General features: G+C 42.4%; 1 protein-coding gene across 4 annotated transcripts in view; it reads left to right on the top strand.

Annotated features, from left to right (window-relative positions):
• Positions 1-18,446, top strand: part of CIT (citron rho-interacting serine/threonine kinase) — a 1,315,032-nt gene that overhangs the window by 716,332 nt on the left and 580,254 nt on the right. For all 4 annotated transcript variants that reach the window (XM_078667654.1, XM_078667653.1, XM_078667652.1 and 1 more), the window contains exon 27: positions 2,554-2,689. In XM_078667654.1, coding sequence (XP_078523780.1) covers positions 2,554-2,689 — 136 coding nt within the window. The remainder of the gene's footprint in view (positions 1-2,553; positions 2,690-18,446) is intronic.

Here is an 18,446-nt window from a genome sequence, read left to right as displayed (position 1 = left end):
GATATTTGCTCTTAGGTGAACGTTTTTGTTTTCTAGGCGAAGATGAAAGACCCTTGGTTGTGTGCACTGAATAGTCTCTTGGGGAACGCATTCCGGTTTACTTGAAATTTAGGTTTGACTTAAACTTCTCATTTTCAAGAGCATAGAGCCCATTGGGATGAATGTGCACTTTACAGATACGTTGGTTGCATTTATACTTACTTAATCTTCGGCATGTGATACCTGACTTTCTATTTTGATCTTAACATTCGACTATCAGTGACCAGCTCTACCAATCTTTCATTCAAGCAGGATTAAATCTATATCACCTCTACCAACCTTTCAGAAGGAAAATGTCTGTGATGTGACTGACCACTACTCAACCCTCCCATCGGTCAGGGGTTATCCTGTTGTGTGATCGACTATTCCTGAGCCCTCCTAGGTTACCAGAGACAGTTGTGCTGCAAATCTCCACTATATTGCAAAGATGATTTTGACTGATGAATAACATTTATGCGTCAGACCTTAAGCCAATATGGGCCTTACAGCTAGCAGCACTCTTTTTCTTGAAAAGTGGGAGCTTCCAGTCTCCGCATTAATCTTATGGGATAAGCCAGACATGGCTGCAAGTATTGCACTTACATGGTACTTCTAAGCAGATATTTTATTTTAAACACCTTTTTATTGTGTGTTCTTATAAGGTTACAAATACGTTAGAATTATAACATTCATTACTGTCCTCCAACCTGTCTCCCTTAATGCGTTAATCCTGGTACAGTTGAGTAGTAGGGGATGGGCGAGGGTTTAGTTCAGTAATTACTAATGCAGGAGACACTGTTGAGTCACATAAGTGACTCAGTGGATAAGCATTATTGAATGTAAACAATATATCCTTGTGTTAACAGCAACAACTTCTAACAACTTTGGCAGACTTATCGACCTGCTCGAGTTGGAGTGTGGTGTTTCTGTGGCGTGTTTGCAGGCCAGTGGTAGAGGCCGCATGCTTGTCTCTATACAGGGTGTTCATTGGGGCTAAGGTAGGGGGGGGCTAGGGAGGTAAGTGAAAAATGTGGGGGATGCCCCGGCTCAGGGTTATGTGTGGGCGTCTGGAGGGTCTTTGGGGTCAGTCGGACTTGTCCTTTGCACTATCTGATGCTAAGAGTGCACCAGTCTTATCTATATTTGCTCAGTCCTGCAAATAGTGTCCCATGCTTGTGCATGTTCTCATGACCGGAGCCCATGACTTGCCTCCTTGCTGGGATTCGCCCCCTCACTTTCTGCCCATTTAAGGACCTTTACATGCCAATGCAAAATGTTCGGGCTCCTAGAGACCTTACAAGCCATTGCCAACTGGCGACGCACCAGAAACCGTACTAGAGCTATGAATTTGGATGTAATTAATTTCCCCCTAGGTCTAGGGAACAGACACAGTAGGCAAAAGGTTGGGGTTTTCACTGTGTCGCCCTGTGGCCTTATCCACATACTGTGTAACAGAGTCTCACTATAGATGGAGACTCGGGCACTTCCACACCATGTGGTAAAAGTCTACTCCCTCTTTACTGCATATAGAACATTGCATACTTGCCTCTGTGAACATTGAGTTAATCTTCTTGGGGGTGATATGGTTTCTGTGAAGGTAGTAAAATTCAATAAGCTTGATTCTAGCATTTCTATAATCCCTTGGCGTGGCCACCAGGATGATGTCCCAGTCTTAATCCGAAACAGGAGAGGTAATATCCTCCATCCACCGGGCCTGGAGCTACCTAAGGTGTGTTTTGGCCTGTTGTCAGTACATTATAGAACAGTGTTCTTCCTTTGAACCTTCCTTCCTGAGGTTGTAAGCACTAATTTTAGTGCGACCTGTGAAGCTGGTTCATCAGTACTGAGTCTCCAGTAAATCCACAGTGTGACCCTGACAGCCCTAGAGTAAGAAGTGGTGAAGAGAAATACCAAATGTGTCCACAAGGGTTTCTAACCCTTTGAGTTTTGTTCTTGTATGCTCCTAAGCAGATTTAGGACAGACTGCTCCCTAGCCCTATCAAGCTTTCAGAGGTTGGTTGGTTTAAACAGTCGTATATGAGACTAAAATACAAATTGATATTTGGGAGGCATGTCCGACAAGCATTGTATATATAAATGCAAGGCTTGCTAATTTTATACACATGTCAACTTTGAGCATTCAATTCCCATGCTTAGACCCATGAAGCACTTGGATTTCTTTTCAGCATGTGAAGCGCAAACACATACCAATTATTGAGAAATTCTTATTGTTTAAATCACTCACAGCTTCTCGCTGAGTAGGGTTGTGAAACCACTCAACCTCAGTAAACCTTAATGATTATTCCAAGCAGACTTGGAGATATTTTGGGGTCTGTGTACAACCTATAGTCGTAGTTGACAAATAAACCAATACCACTGAAATAAAAGACAATTTAAGATTGTCCTCATACCTACTATTTGTTCATAATGTGAGTTTGCTAAGCACTTGTGAAATAATGTATGCTTGGAATATGTACTTTTTGATGATGGGTAAGTCTGATACATGAAGTACAATTCTCTTCCTTTTCAATAAAGAATGCGTGCAGATCAACGCAGCACTGAATCCCGCCAAGTGGTTGAGCTGGCTGTAAAAGAGCACAAAGCAGAGATCCTGGCTCTCCAGCAGGCACTGAAAGATCAGAAACTGAAGGCGGAGAACCTTTCTGATAAGGTCAGTAAAGTCTTTCCTAATGACTTGACCATTAAATACAAATGAAACTCTTCTGCAGTTTTCTCTGTTGTTGTAGTCTGTTTAAGTTATTTGTGGAAAGCAGTCGTCAACATTGTTGTACCTTGGCATAATGTTTTGCTGGCCACAAATATGGTTGTTTTTTCCACTATTCTCGATTGATTACTGTTTGTGGGTGGGTGAGAACAACATGCTGTCCTCCTCTGCCTTCTAGCGAAATTGAAAGATTACGAAAGTCTGATTCTTGACTTAGATCTTTTTGTCTTTGGGGAAGCTATGATACCCGTGTGCATATCTGGGCAGGCAGGTAAGACATCGTTGGGAGCCATATGTGTTAGTCCTTGCTTGATACTTGCTCTATTACTAACTGTTCGTGTCTATTGTATTCTGTTGGATTGCTTTATGTATCTTCTTGTGCTGCAAGGTTACTAGGATTCATGCGCCTGAGAGTCTGGTGACCAGTGTATCCTCAGTTACTCTTACCGAGGAGCTCTATAAGGCAAGCCCATGCCTTCCCTGCAAGTATGTATTTATTTCTATTAACTTTAGTGATATCATACATTATATTAGATCTGCTAAAAAAGTTTTGCAGCACCACGGCTCTCACTTTCATAGATTCACATATTTTGTTTAAGATTTCACTTGATAGTCCTAGATTTGATTCCTTGTCTTTAACACAAAAACCAGCAGCATAGTAGCCAACATTCTGAATTCAGACGGCCTAGCCACCTTCTTTTTGAGCTCCTACCATCAAGTTACTCAGCTGGATTGCTTTAGCTTTGCCTTCAGAGGACATTTTCTTTCATTTGTAAAGAGGTAGCTAATAATGCGAACTCCTACTCTAAAGACAGCAAAGAAAAAATGCTAAGAGTAAGATGTTCCCTGGGAAGCTAACTAATTTGAATTGCTGTAGTGACCTTTTATTGTGAGGCTTGCCAGTGGGAGGAAGTGCATTGCACTAGATTTTTCCATGTCAGACAATTCTAAGCCAACTCAAATAAAATAAATGCTTAATCATGGAGGCAAATAGTCTTGGTGGTAAAGCTCCATGTACAGAAAGCTATCTGCAAGGACCATATTTATACCTTCACTATCATAATGCAGAGAACTGCACAATTTCTGAGACTTTCTTAACCTTGGCAGTGCTTGAGGAGCTTTGGCTTTATATGATGAGGAAAAGTCCCCTCCTAAAATTAATGTATACTTCTGTCCATTGAGATCCCTCTACTAAATCATTTAAGGTCCTGAGATAGTGTTGTAGGAATAGGAATCCCCTTTCACTCCCAAAAGTATAAAGGGCCTATGCCAATAATAGTTCAAAAATTGTTTTGTGTCAATCTAGTTTGTCCTTAGATTTTCCATCATCAGACCTAGGAACGATTACATGAGCACACAGACATGGGGATTTAGTAAGGGAAACATTTGGGCTTTGTTTTGTTTTATTTTCTCACATCTTTGAAGAAAAGGTTATTTGCTTGAAACATTGTTGATTTTTGATTTTAGGAACACATGTAATGAAGGGCTAGGTAAACCCAAAGCTTACTTACACCAATTCCACAACAAATTGTAATGCTGCTGTCCCTGTGCCTATAAGAAAGTTCAATAAAGCTGTGGAAAAAGTCTAAATTAGCTACCTCTAGGACTATTGTGTGTACACCCAGGCTGATATATAGCTCAGTTATAAAACGGGCACAGGAGTTCAGCGGCGTACTGAGCTGTTGGTGCTAGCTGTGGGGGTAGACTAAGGGGCATATGTATGTAATTTACATTTTGCGATTCTCAAATAGCGATTTTTAAGGAATCGCTATTTGAGAATTGCAAAATGGAATGTATGTAATAAATCGCAATTTTTTTGCGAATCTCTAAAAGTCCTTAATTGCGATTAGCAAATTGCGAATCGCAATTAAGGAATGAGTGTCCCATTCATTCCTATGGGCCAAAAGGCCCATAGGAATGAATGGGGATACATTCTCAAATTGCGAATTTCTATGAGAAAAACGTAATTTGAGAATCGCAATTCCAAGGGTGCCAAGGTGTCCAAAGGACACCTGTTGCACCCCTGGAATGTGCATGTATGTACATGTGGCGCACCTACATGCCCTAAGGGCATGTCTGTGCCCCACATGGCACTTTGAATTTCTTTAAAAAATGCAGTTAAACAGGAAATCGCAAAATACCATCTACTTGGAGTAGGCGGTATTTTGCGATTACTTAAGCCAAAATCGCAATTTGCGAGGCACCCCTACATAGCATTTAAGGAATCGCAAAATTGCGATTCCTTAAATGCTTGAGCAAAATAAGAAATCGCAATGTTTGCGATTCCTTATTTTGCTATGTGGCCCATACATACCAAAACGCCGTTTGCGATTCGCAAACTCTGGAATTCTGCGAATTCCGGCGTTTGCGAATCGCAAACGGCTTTCTACATATGCCCCCAAATCCCTTAATTAATACATTCCATGACAAAGAAAACCGCTGTACACCAGTCTTTACATCTTCACAATTTAATTGCACTTCAGCAAACATCAAGGCGTTCCAACACGATTGAGTCTTGCTCACGGTCAGTGAGTCTGATTTGGCATGGCATGGTCTAATGTCATCTTACCTGAATGTATTACTAGATAGCTGTGTGTAATATTGAAGGCTGAGGGCCAAGGTGTTGTATTTGCTACCGTATCACAAATGATTGCAGTTCTCACAGGTGGTGTGTTTAAGGTTGCGATGATTGTTGGCACACTGTCATGAGTTGAGTTCTATGAGAGTTCAAATTGGGTCCCCCACTCTTAATATCGGTACCAAATACACCTTGGCATTCAACCTTTAATATTACACACTGCTCTCTATTATTACATTTTGGAAAGATATTAGACCATGCCGTGCCAAATGACCCATCTAAAGCATTATAACATACCAGCTTAATAATGGTAAATTGTATACTGGAAACATGAGACACTTTCTGAATTAGATCAGATAGGTGGCACTATAAATTGCAGGATCGAGTTGCCTGGCGAAAAAGTTTACAGAGATTGGTAAGTTATGGATATACTGTTTCATGTTTGTTTTGTTTTTTGTTTCATTATCACTAATGTTATGTTACATTACATATACTAATAATCCCAGAATGCCGGTTAATAGGCAGGACAGGCTTCTGTATAAAAAACTAAACTGAAAAGGGACTCGCTGACCGTGAGCAACACTCAATCGAGTTTAAACGTGTTGGTGTTTGCTGAAGTGCCATTAAATTGTGAAAAATATTGAAAGACTGTGTCTACGTTGCTGCGGTGGGGACAGGATTGCCTTCGCTGACGCTGTGGATATCGTGTGATATATATATATATATATCTCTGGCACTGAGGAAAGCTTATTGTTGAAACGCGTCTGCCCTGGCGTGTCATAGCTCAATGCTGCATGCCTCCTGGATTTAAATAAATCAACTTTGCAACGCTCTTTGCTGTGTCGGGCTCATTCATATCGGAGTGAGCATTGGTTTGCATATATATATATATATTTTTACTGTGCTTGCCTGCAGCACAGCACAGAAGGCCCTGCAGCAAGAAGTGACTCGGGATTTTCAAAGGCACCCTGCTGCTTGCAGCACTTACAAGACTGAGGAATCAGTATTCCCGAAGACCACCGGTAGCCATGAGATGGACGGTGAGCGGACAGAGACATTTATGCTCAAATGGGCGCCCAGTCTCGCATTTGACTGCCCCCACTCCCTGTCTTCACCATGGCGAATGGTAGCTGCAGCATACACGGGGACCAAGGTGGACGCTGTTATTTCATTGGATCCTTGGGCCTCCCAACTCACCTGGAGCCTGCACCGATCCGACGATCCTTCTTACTCCCTCATGAGAACCGACCCTAGCAACGCCGACACAGTGCCTGCTGGGAATTGAAGTCCGACTTACCTGGCACGAACTTCTATTGGTCAGTCAACAGCTACAGAGGGAGGAGACTGTGATGCGGGCGGGTATTTTACACAGGCTAAGTACAACAGGGAGGTACTCTTTACAGCGTTGGGCGCTGAGGAAGGCTATCCATGCCAAAATGCATCCGCCGCCGCTGGGACTTCTGCAATAAACCTGTGTCTTGCTCTGAACCCCCCATGTGGCCTCTGTTCTTTTCTTTGGAGAGATTTCCCGTTATACATATATATATATATATATATATATATATATATATATATCCACTATCCACTCCCAAGCAGATGGTCATCCACAGGAATAAAGCACTCGCGGGGGCCGTTTGAATCTGTTTATTTCGAGACAAACACAGCAACCAGCAAACAGACGCGTTTCGGTCGTAACCTTCGTCTATGTTTACCGAAGCATCACACAAATCATAATTTAACCAGTGTGTGTGGAAATTGACATAGGACAATCAATACTCAAATGGAGTGAAAGAGAGGAAAGGCATGGGCGCCATCTTAACATGCCTACAACCTATTGTAGCTATATGGGTGTCAATAGCTTAACATGTAGAGCTAGATATATTGTTGGAACTGTAGTTGCTTTTTATTTAAGTCACAAACCAGTGATCCAATGAATCAAGCCCACAAATGGGCATAACCTCGGGAACAAGATGTTCCAGACTTCCACAAACACAATCCCTGGTAATCATACAACATTCAGTGAAGCGTATACATTAATAATCTAGGGAAAGCAGATATACAAAAATTATTGAACTACTGTGCATAGATCTAATCGCATAATCGACATACTCAGTTCACATAGCAATGTGGGGACAAAATTAGTAAATGACTGAAAACAATTGCATTCAATACAGACAGATGATTATTCGCCTAAATGTACTGCAAGTTCTTCATGCATATTGAGTCCCCCAGGTACCTTTGTTTGTAAATCAATGATATACCTCGACTCTAATCTGCGAAGCCTAATGAGTCTATCACCCCCTCTAGGATTGTTGGGAATATGATCTAGGCCAAAGTAGCTTAGAAGGTCCCTGTTGCGTTGATGAACTTGGTTAAAATGACGCGCAACAGGATATGTCTCGTCAAAATTTGCAATCGCTCTCATGTGTTCCAATATCCTTATTTTCATGGGGTGAACAGTACTCCCTACATATCATAGGCCGCAGGGACAGTAGAGACAGTAAACACTGTAGGGTGTGGTGCAGGTGAGGAACTTGTTGATATTTCTCCGCAGGCCTGCCTTTGGAATGTCATAGGACAGCGATTAGATCTATGCACAGTAGTTCAATAATTTTTGTATATTTGCTTTCCCTAGATTATTAATGTATACGCTTCACTGACTGTTGTATGATTAGCAGGGATTGTGTTTGTGGAAGTCTGGAACATCTTGTACCCGAGGTTATGCCCATTTGTGGGCTTGATTCATTGGATCACTAGTTTGTGATTTATATTGTTGGAACTGTAGTTGCTTTTTATTTATCTAGCTCTACATGTTAATCTATTGACACCCATATAGCTACAATATGTTGTAGGCATGTTAAGATGATGCCCATGCCTTTCCTCTCTTTCACTCCATTTGAGTATTGATTGTCCTATGTCGATTTCCACACACACTGGTTAAATTATGATTTGTGTGATGCTTCGGTAAACATAGACGAAGGTTACGACCGAAACGCGTCTGTTTGCTGGTTGCTGTGTTTGTCTCGAAATAAACAGATTCAAACGCCCCCCGCGAGTGCTTTATTCCTGTGGATGACCATCTGCTTGGGAGTGGAGAGCGGCAATTGATATGCGAGTGCACCCTCGCACAGTCAGCACCCGCCTGTGAGTGCCGCGCAAAGGTGTGTGGTGAGCGGCAATATATATATATATATATATATATATATATATATATATATATATCTATATCTGGCACTGAGGAAAGCTTATTGTTGAAACGCGTCTGCCCTGGCGTGTCATAGCTCAATGCTGCATGCCTCCTGGATTTAAATAAATCAACTTTGCAACGCTCTTTGCTGTGTCGGGCTCATTCATATCGGAGTGAGCATTGGTTTGTGTGTGTGTGTGTATATATATATATATATATATATATATATATATATGTGTATATGTATAATATTATTATATATGTATAATATTATTATTAAATTCATCCCTGTCATTTGTAACAGGGGAATCAAAATTACTTTCAACTAGTTCTAAGTAGTCTCCATATGGAGCACTGGCTCCTTCATGCACAGTGAGTAGGGCTTACATCAATATACGATATCAGGCCTCAGACAGCCATTTTAGCTCAGTTATTTTGTGACTTCGCTGAGAAGGACATAGCTTTTTTGCATTCCAATCACATTTGTTTTCATCCATTAGGGTTTTTTCTTTTGGTACTTGCCATTTACTCTCATTTTGTGAGATTGTTACAGTCTGGTTTCTCTCTACGGCTTATTTTAAGCTCAATAGCTAGTGTGATGGAAAGATATCTAGTGAGGATAGGCACTCCAGGTTCCTGTACTGCTTGTAACATAATCATGACATTTGGGCTTTCAGGCATCGTCTTAAAATCAAAGCCTAGATAAGAGGCAGTTGAAGCTTTTTTTTTTTACTTTCCATTATTGAAAGGACCATTTGTCTTCAACCCATCTACCCGACTACCTTCAGCATCTGTCTTTAGGTGCCTCTTAAATAAAAATCATCCTGGAGGAAGCATGATCCTTACTGTTGAGTCTTTCACTTGCTCCCATTCTGCTTTGTAGCATTTATTTTGTTAAGGGGCTCTAGTCATCAACAATTTATGCATTATTCATGACCGCACTGAGGAAATTATCATTAGTGACAGGCACAGAGTGTGATGAGTTGTTTCCTTTGTACTGGAATTATTGGTACCTAGTGACTTGGCACCGTCAGGTTCAACCTTAATTCAGCTCTTGCAGGAAAGGTGACTTTTTAAGCCCACCTCCTTTGAGTTCTACGGTTTACCACTGCAGGTCATGGAGGAGAATGTTGACTTGCAAGAGGATGAGGATTTTGATGATAATGGAGATGGATAGGTTTTATTGCCCCTACCTTGAGTAAATCAGTTTCTGTGGAGTGAAGCATAAACGCAAGGCTCTGTGAATGATGTTAGTGGAAGAACAGTAAACCTGCTATATGCTCTTGTGTATAAGAACGGAATAGTCTGGAAGAAGAAGCCATTTCTTGATCTAAAGTACCTAATACATTTTCTTGCCACGGAAAAGTTCAAAATGGTAACCAGACGGTGATCTTAAGTCTCATGCTCCCTTCTTCATTTAAGAGGTTTCCTTTGCTCGCTTCCTGCCTCCAAGATGCTTATTTCAATATTCTGTTCAGAAAGCATATTGCAAGTATCCTTATTTCATGATGGAGGAGGCACACTTCCAGTTCAAAGTGCTCCCTTTAACTTTGGACCTAGCCTGGCAGAAGTGATGTCATATCTGTAGAGCAGGATTAATGTATGTTCTCATCTGAATAGTATGTCTTTGTCGCCTCAAAACAGCAGGTTGTAAATGCTCTTTAGACAATGGATTTGCTTCTGCACTTTGATGAATTCAAGCACTTGCCAGAAATTGTCCCTGATTCAGCCAACAACAGTTCAGTTTCTGGTGGCTGTGCCAGAACTGGAGAAGATATTTTTTCAGCCCATAGAGAAATGACTGTCATTTCAGATTGTGTCACATTGCATTTTACTGATCCCTTATGTCCAGGCAGGCTCGTGGAGCTCTCATGACCCAAGGCGCTCTTGACTCCTGAAGGCTTTGGGTCACATCAGCATTCTGGAGCTGAATACAATCAGATTGATTCTGCGTACTGTTCTCCCAATGTTGAGAGGCTAGGAAACTAATGTGAACAAGAACAGGCACCTTTTATGTCGGCCAGCAAGGGAGACGTTGATAACCGTACCCAAGGAGGTCCAGGGATTGTGACCCTGGGCGATTCAGCACAGTATGTTCATTGATGATTTAGCAGCTTCTGGCAGTGGCGTAGCAAAAAAAACCCTCTGTTTGAGGGGGCCCAAGCTCTAGGGAAGCCCCTCAGCCGAAGTGGTAGGTGGTGGGCAGGGAGGCCCCCTCCATGTACTTTGCAGGGGGAGCCCTCAAATTTAGTTATGCCACTGGCTTCTGGATACTTTCAACACACCAGCACAAAGGGGAATATCATCTAGATGTTGTTAGTTCACTTCTCAGCTTCTGGAGAGAACCTCACATCAATCTGTTCGTGACAGGCAAAAAAACAAATGTTTTCTTTTTCTTTTTTTTTTTTTTTGCTTGAAGCCTGCCAGATCCGGAAAGTTAGTACATAACTGCATGGTATGTTTTTCCTCCTGTTTGATCTTGCCAAACCGTTTAAGAAATTCAGGTATGCTAGGTCTACAATGGTCCTGGTAGCACCCTAATGGGCCTATGGAGCGTGTTACCTGGAACTTTTGTAGTCTTACTGTGCATCTATTCTTTCACACTTGTGTGCTGACTAGACTTGGTGGCTAGATGCACCTGCACAATTTACAATCACCAACCAAACTTGCTCGATTTGAACTTCTGATTTCCTGCAGTACAAGTTTATAACTCATCCCAAGCAATGTCAGTTTCTTGAAAGCCGCATGGTGACCTTCTACCAGGCAGTGTTATTGAAGTGACAACCGTATTGCATTTGGTGCAGCTTTCACCACCCTATCCTTCCAGAGGATTTCGGAGCCCCATATTTACTGCCTTTAGCCAAAACCAGTGTACAGTATTGTTTGTTATAGTTCTCTTCTGTCACTACCTACAGAAAACCACATAGACAGGTTCTCTTTATTATGTCTTTAGTTATCCATAAGTCCCTTGCGGGCTTGAAAAAAGTGTATCCATCAGTTTGTAAGTCTGTTTCTGCTTGGGAACTCGCTGGCATGTAATTTTCTCAAATCTCACCATTACACCTTTTGAGCCTATGCAAAAAAGAGAACTCCTTTCAGCCTGAAGGGTGTCTTTTTGGCCGCTATAACGTCTGCTAGTGAGATACAAGCCCTGTCAGGGGATTAACTATTTCCTATTTTTCATCATGACAAGATAGTCTTTTTCTGTAAAAGTTGTCTGTCAGTTCCGTTGAAAAGACCGTTCCTTGCTGGTCTATTTCAAAATTTGTGAATCACAGCAGGATATGCTCACTTTGAATGGTAGAAGATCTTTGAAATGCTACATTTTAAAGGAATAAGTCAACCAGAGTAAATAGACTGTTTTTCATGTTCTATGCTTAGGGTAATATCAGTAAAACATTAACTGAGCAGTGCTTGTCTAGATGAATAGTGGAGTCTACTCAGTGGCTGATTCTGCCAGACCCCCGCACCCTCCCCCACACCTTTCCACCCACTCCGCCCCAGGAAGCACTCTGTGGAGGTAAGGCAGCCACTGCAGTGTTTTCTTGGTATGTTTTGATCTTGGAAATTTGTAGGGTAAGTTAGTGCACACGTTCTGTTTCCATTACTGTATGGAAGCCAGAGAGATTTGTCCATGATTGCTCCTTCCTTTTACCCACCTTTCTGTTTTGGACTCTACTTTATATTCAATTCAAATATTATTATTCTGAAGAGGATCTATTGGTGGATGCAAGTACATTTTCCTTCTGCATGATCTTCACATGTGCACTTCTGAACTAATACTGCTTACACCCATCAGGACATGAAGTAGAGATAAGAAGGAAGGTAGCTTATTGTCCAAACAAAAATTTGCTGAAATGAGCTTTCATCAGAGATATGATTTGAGGAACATCTTGGCGGTTTCCAGTGGTAGCTGAAAACATTTCTTTTGGGTAAAGTGATTAGTTTCAAGTGGCGAACTGTGATGAATAAGTGCTTAACATAACTATGCTGATTGGTTTTAATGATAAAGGCTGAAAAATAATAATTGTTGGATTTCGTCGATTAGCACGGTGAAGTATTCAAAAAAGCATGTGATCTATGAAAGATACCAATGCTGGACACCTTCATTTACAGGTACATTCTATTGTACTTAAAATGTGAGCAATAGTGCAACTGAGCGTATCACTTGCTCGCAATAACATTGCAAGAAAGAGGTACTCTCGTCCACAAATTGTTTCTCTTGGGAACTTCATCTCACAGATTGCCAACTGACGAGCAGCCCTCTTCTTGACTTTTGGTTAGACTTTAGCTTTATAATTCAAGGGCTCTCTAACTCCTGAGTGTTTGTCTGCTTCAAAGTCGTATTTGATGATTAATTGATATTGTTTACAAGGTGTTTGTTAATGCATTTTAGCAGTTATACATTATGGTTTTGTATCTCAAAATCTATAATGTGGCATGATTAATCACCATTCAACGTTCCCCCTTAACATCCAGATGCATGCTAAGCATGTCCCTTAACCAACAAATCAACATTTAATATTTTTTAGCTGTATAAGCACTAATTGTATAACCATCTATGGTGCACTTGGATGATCTGTACACATTTTCAACATGTAGTAGTTAGTTCAACAGTCCTTGTAGTTTCTTGGTCTGGTCGATTTAAGCGACGTCCGTACCGAACTACAACAATCCATGATCTTAGTCCATATTCATATGTAGCCACTCTTTTATTGGAATGAGCACCATAAGTCGGGATGTATTTCCCAGTCTTCTAGACAGAAGTCAGAGCAGCAGTGCACAGAAGTGGACCGATCTGGCACGAGTGTATATTTTGTGTATACTCAACTGTTAGTCATGTTGCAATATTACCCAATAACTCAACATAGTGCCTTAATCTAGTATTTATTGAATTTACAAGCCATAGTCATTTGTCATGCCGTAATAGAATGGACCGCAACCCTTCATCATGATGTCTCAAAAGCCACATATGTCTGATATTGCTTCTAGACCTAAACTATCCCACTTTCCTGGAGCTCTTGGATTGAAGTGATTCTTGCTGCACTCTGAAAGGGCTGCAAATCGATGTTTTTTTAGTGCTTTACAAAGCTTCTAAAATAAATGTCAACACTAACCCCTCTCCACCTGGTAACTTCTGAGTGTTCCCTAGTCTGAAGAGGTCTACTTGGTCTACGGCAATGAAGAACATTTTGGTGGGCACTGGAGGTCCTTTGGCAAAATTGCGGTAGTGACAGTCTCTTGCCCTCTCTCAAGAGAATATAGATGGCTATGCTTAAAGGGTTCTTAATCCAGGATGCTAACCCCATCAATCATCTGGACCCTGGCAGGACAAGTGCCAGCACCCACTCAGAATATAGGTACGGAAAAGTACAGTGCTCGCGTCCACTTAAAAGAGTGACACCCTTTGTATTGGCCCAGCATGCGTTCCCACATACTGTTCTCATCCTGGAATCTAATTTACAGTGATCATCAGTTCTGGGACCACTCCTTCTCTTAGATGATGGGGAAACAAGCTATCCCAAGGACCACCACCTAGTGATGCAAGAGGCCTGAGTTTCCATCTCCGATACCCGTAGGCTACTCCTTAGTCCTGTTCTAATGCTTTGAGCATTTTCCTCTGCAGAGCCTTAACTACGAGGGACTCCTCTGAAGCTGGCTAGATGGTTTAGGAAGTTAATACTCCCCACTGACCTTTACTAAGCCCAGAAGGCCGCAAAGTCGGATTTTGATCCTTCCAAGATTTGTAACAATACCACCTCTTATTTGCAGTGTTGAGAAATGACGGAAAAGTGACATGAAGTGCTGCATACAAGTATCTCAACAGTGGGAAGCACCAGCAACCTACGAGAATGTTCTTCCCTCCATGTTCTGCATTCAGTCGCTCGCTCTCCCAGAGCATTCTAGCCAAAGCAGGTTTAGACACGCTCATCTGTCCACCCAGCTAATCACACGCCTACTTTGAGCACACTTGCAGCCATGCCCTTCCAGAGCAGGCAGGCAGGCAATATGTCCGTCCCATTACTATGGGGAACGTTTGTTATCCCACATTAGCAGGTCTTATTAGCTATGCTATGTTTGCATGTCACAATATTGAGATAAATTATAACGCCTTGCACATACATTGACCCTCAAATATCACCTACAAACATTTACAAGGTAAGTATATATAGGAAAGTGTATACTTACTATTCTTAACTCCACATCCACTTACCATGATATTTTGTTTGTATTCAATATGGTGGAGTCTTTATAAGTGGAAGCCGATATTAAATCTTCAATAGTGTGGTACAGTACCCATGTCACCAAAGTGGATCTTGTGAGCATGTGGGCAGAATAACCATTTGGATAATGAAAGGGAGGACTCTAGTGTAGGTACATTTTTTCATAAAGTCTCTTAAGTCTCCCCGTTATTGCCTTATAAGAGCAGAGATCTGATAGCCTGTAGATCTGCTGGCTCTTCCTGGGTTATTCCCGGGAGTCACCTTGGCGAAAGTTTCAGTAGCTGTGTTCTCCCGTTATAATTTTCTTAGTTGCTGACATAGTGAAATACCCCTGCTGTTACCTGGTAGCATAGTTGATCATACTTTCACTGCAAAGATTGCTTTCAGACCCCGTCACTCTGTCTTCTTTTTAGATGGCGCATTTCCTAGTTTCATGCCAAAGGCTTTATGTTTCAAGACTTTATTTCCTGGTCATGAAGTGGGCAGCATGCTGGTATGATGGAGTTTTTTGCCTGTGTTCCATCTCTTCCATACCCTTCCAAATCCCCTCTGTCAGAGGACCGTCTGACATATTTAGAGGTCGCCATCTCCTTGATTGTGATCTTTGTTTGTACAGTAGATATGTTTGCAAGGTGGATGCACTGTATAGCTACAGCTGAATGGCCCTGATGAACAGTCATGTCAGGGTCATTGTTTGTTTCACAGCTAGGTCTGCCATGCCTTCGACCCTGGCAAAGACAGTCCTGGACATTAGCACCCCAAATAGGGTGACAGAGCCACCAAGATTGTGACTCAGCTTTCCTTTGGTTGATGGGCCACTGGATGTCTGGCAGCAGAACGAAGACCTATCCGAGGTTCCAACTTTAAATACCTGGTGGTTGCCTTATCTTTAAGCATTGCATTAGAACTGCAGATGGGGTGGATACCTTGCCTATTCAGGTCAAAGCCTTGAAGGAGACCATGTGGCACATCTTTCACACCATCTAGTCTCCCTCTGGCTAGCTTCTGGGCCAGAAATATCGGAGGAGGCCGCCAGTTGCATTACTGTTGGAGGATCCATTCTCAATGTCACCTGTGCCTCTTGACCCTACTGTGGGGGTCTACCATTATTCTGGGGCCAATGCTCACCCTGACTTCAAACCACGCGCACAGATATTTGCTGGTCCCATGTGCGTTGACGCAAGCATTCACACTGCTGTCACTGGAGCAGGAACCCATTGTCCTTTTGGACTCTGAAGAGAAGCCGGTACTACCTTGACCAAAGTTGTGCCCCCATCAATCTCTGGGGCAACCATTTGAGCCTCATTCCGATTCAGGTAAGACACTTCCCTTACACAGAATATTACATTTTCCCTTTGTTTGAGATTCGGGACAACATGATGATGAAGATGACATGCATGATGCATCCCAATATTATGAGGATGACAATCCTACACCCTAAAGATGCCAGTGGGTTTACACCTCCCCAGACAATGGATTGAATTCCCTCCTCTGGCCTCTTTACAGAGGCTCCACCTTCATTTACAGTGGTGATAGGGAGGGCTGTTGAAGATTTTGACCGTCGGTCTAAATCTTTTTGATAGATATTTCAAGCCACAGATTGGATCTGGAAACTTTTCAGCAGTAACTCTGCATGCGGGAATGTGGCGCCATGTGGTTCTGAGCTGATGTTCCCTTCTCTAAATGATGTGCAGGGCCTATTTAGGTGCCACTCATGCGCGCTGACATCAGTTCCTTTCTATCTGCACCTCTAGACGAGGATCTGGAGCCCTCTTTGTGAATCTCTGAGACGTTACCTCAAAATTTTCTTCGGTTTGCAAGGGATGTCCCCAACCAAAAATGGGAGGTTTTAAGCCCTGCAGGGGCTGTTGCAAAAATGCTTGTGACTGAGCACCATCAAGTGTCCCGGTGGGATGCAGAATCCACCAACTCTATCCGGGTTGGCAGGTGATCATGTTTGAGAGGGGGGTCCTACAGATTATTCACAGGGTATAAACCTTGCCCTTCTTTTATTCTGCGCCACACATTCCACCGTCACCCCAGTGATTGGCAGATGATCATCTGCATTCTGCAGCAGGAAGTGCAATACCTTTTTGCCAAAGGGCCTGTAAAGTGGGATGTGGTTTTTATTCCAGCTACCTTCTGGTGCCCAAGAAGGATGGAGGTATTCAGCTTATTTTAGATGTGCGCTCTCTCAGCGCCTTCCTCTAGAACAAGAAATTCAAAATGCTCACCCTGCCCCAGGTCTAGTCTGCTCTTAATCCTGGACACTGGATGGTGGCATTTGACCTGCAAGGACGCCTATTTCCATATACCTGTCCAGCCGGCCCATTAGCACTATCTGATTCGTGTATTTATTTATTTTGAAAGTTTTATATAGCGCGAACAAGATCTTTGCAGATAACAGAGCGCTTTACATAGACATAAATGAGTGGAAGGGTGGGTACATGACGGAGCATAGTAAGGAAGGTAAAGTAAGGTAAGGTAGGTCAATGCAGTAGTACAAATAAGAGGGAGCATGACCAGTCGGTTAGGTCAATAATACAAGTAAAACTCATGTGCAAAGGGATCAAACAAATAATATAGCTCGACGGGGGTAAGGTAAGGTAAGGTCAATGCAGTAGTACAAATAAGAGGGAGCATGTACAATCGGTTAGGTCAATAATACAAGTAAAACACGTGCGAAGGGATCAAACAAATAATATAGCTCGACGCAAAGTCTTAAAAGATCAAGAGTAGTAGTTCAAGTGTATTTAGCCATGAGGATAGCTTTAACTTCTTTCTTAAAAAGAAGAGTGGATGAGATGAGCCTCGTTTCAGGAGGGAGTGAGTTCCAGATCCTAGGCGCCATTCCTGAGAAGGAGCGTTTGTACTTTTTTTCCTTCCGGAATCTTTGAGGCTTCAGTAGAAGATTGTTTGTACTTCTGGTGGTTCTGGACCCGCTGGAAATTGTCAACTTCTGAGTGAGGTAGCTGGGTGATTTCAAGTGTATAGCCTTGTGCGTCATGCAGGCAATTTTCAGATGTATTTTGGCTTCAAAAGGCAGCCAGTTCAGGGATTTAAAGTCAGGGGAGATATGTGAGTTTTTTTGATCCAGTGATGAGTCTCGCTGCCGCGTTTAGCGAAGCTCTTAGGGGTGCAGTTGTAGTTAGGGGGAGACCGCAGAGGGCGATGCTGCCGTAGTCTATGCGAGGGATGACTAGTGCTTGTACTGCAGTTTGGAAGTCCTTGGCTGGGAGGAAGGGTTTAAGTTTCCTCAAGGTATTTATTTGGAAGTTCGCTCCCTTGGTTGCCTTGCTGATATGCTGCTGCATGTTGAGATTGGCGTCAAGTGTTATGCCTAAAGATTTTGCTGAATCCACGATGGTCGGTTGGACATTGAGTGCAGTTAGGTGCTTAAGCCAGGTTTGAGTGGTAGAGATTTTCGCGGGCGGTGAGATCAGAAGGAACTCAGTTTTCATAGCATTGAGTTTGAGGTGGTTATCAGCCAGCCAGGATTGGGTGTTTCTGATCGTTGAGTTCAGACGCATAATGTCTTTGGGGGATTGTAGTTTGAGATATAGTGGAGTGTCATCGGCGTACATGTGAAAATGTACATTGGATGCTTGTAACAAGGTGGTGAGAGGTTCCATAACTAGGTTGAACAAGGTAGGGGATAGGCAGGATCCTTGGGGGACACCTAATGATACAGGTATTGGAGCGGACAACAAGTTG

The sequence above is a fragment of the Lissotriton helveticus genome, chromosome 11 (assembly GCF_964261635.1).
Source record: "Lissotriton helveticus chromosome 11, aLisHel1.1, whole genome shotgun sequence".
NCBI classification, from domain to species: Eukaryota; Metazoa; Chordata; class Amphibia; order Caudata; family Salamandridae; genus Lissotriton; species Lissotriton helveticus.
Note: the sequence above shows the minus strand (reverse complement) of the source record. Positions and strands in the feature narration are given on the sequence as shown.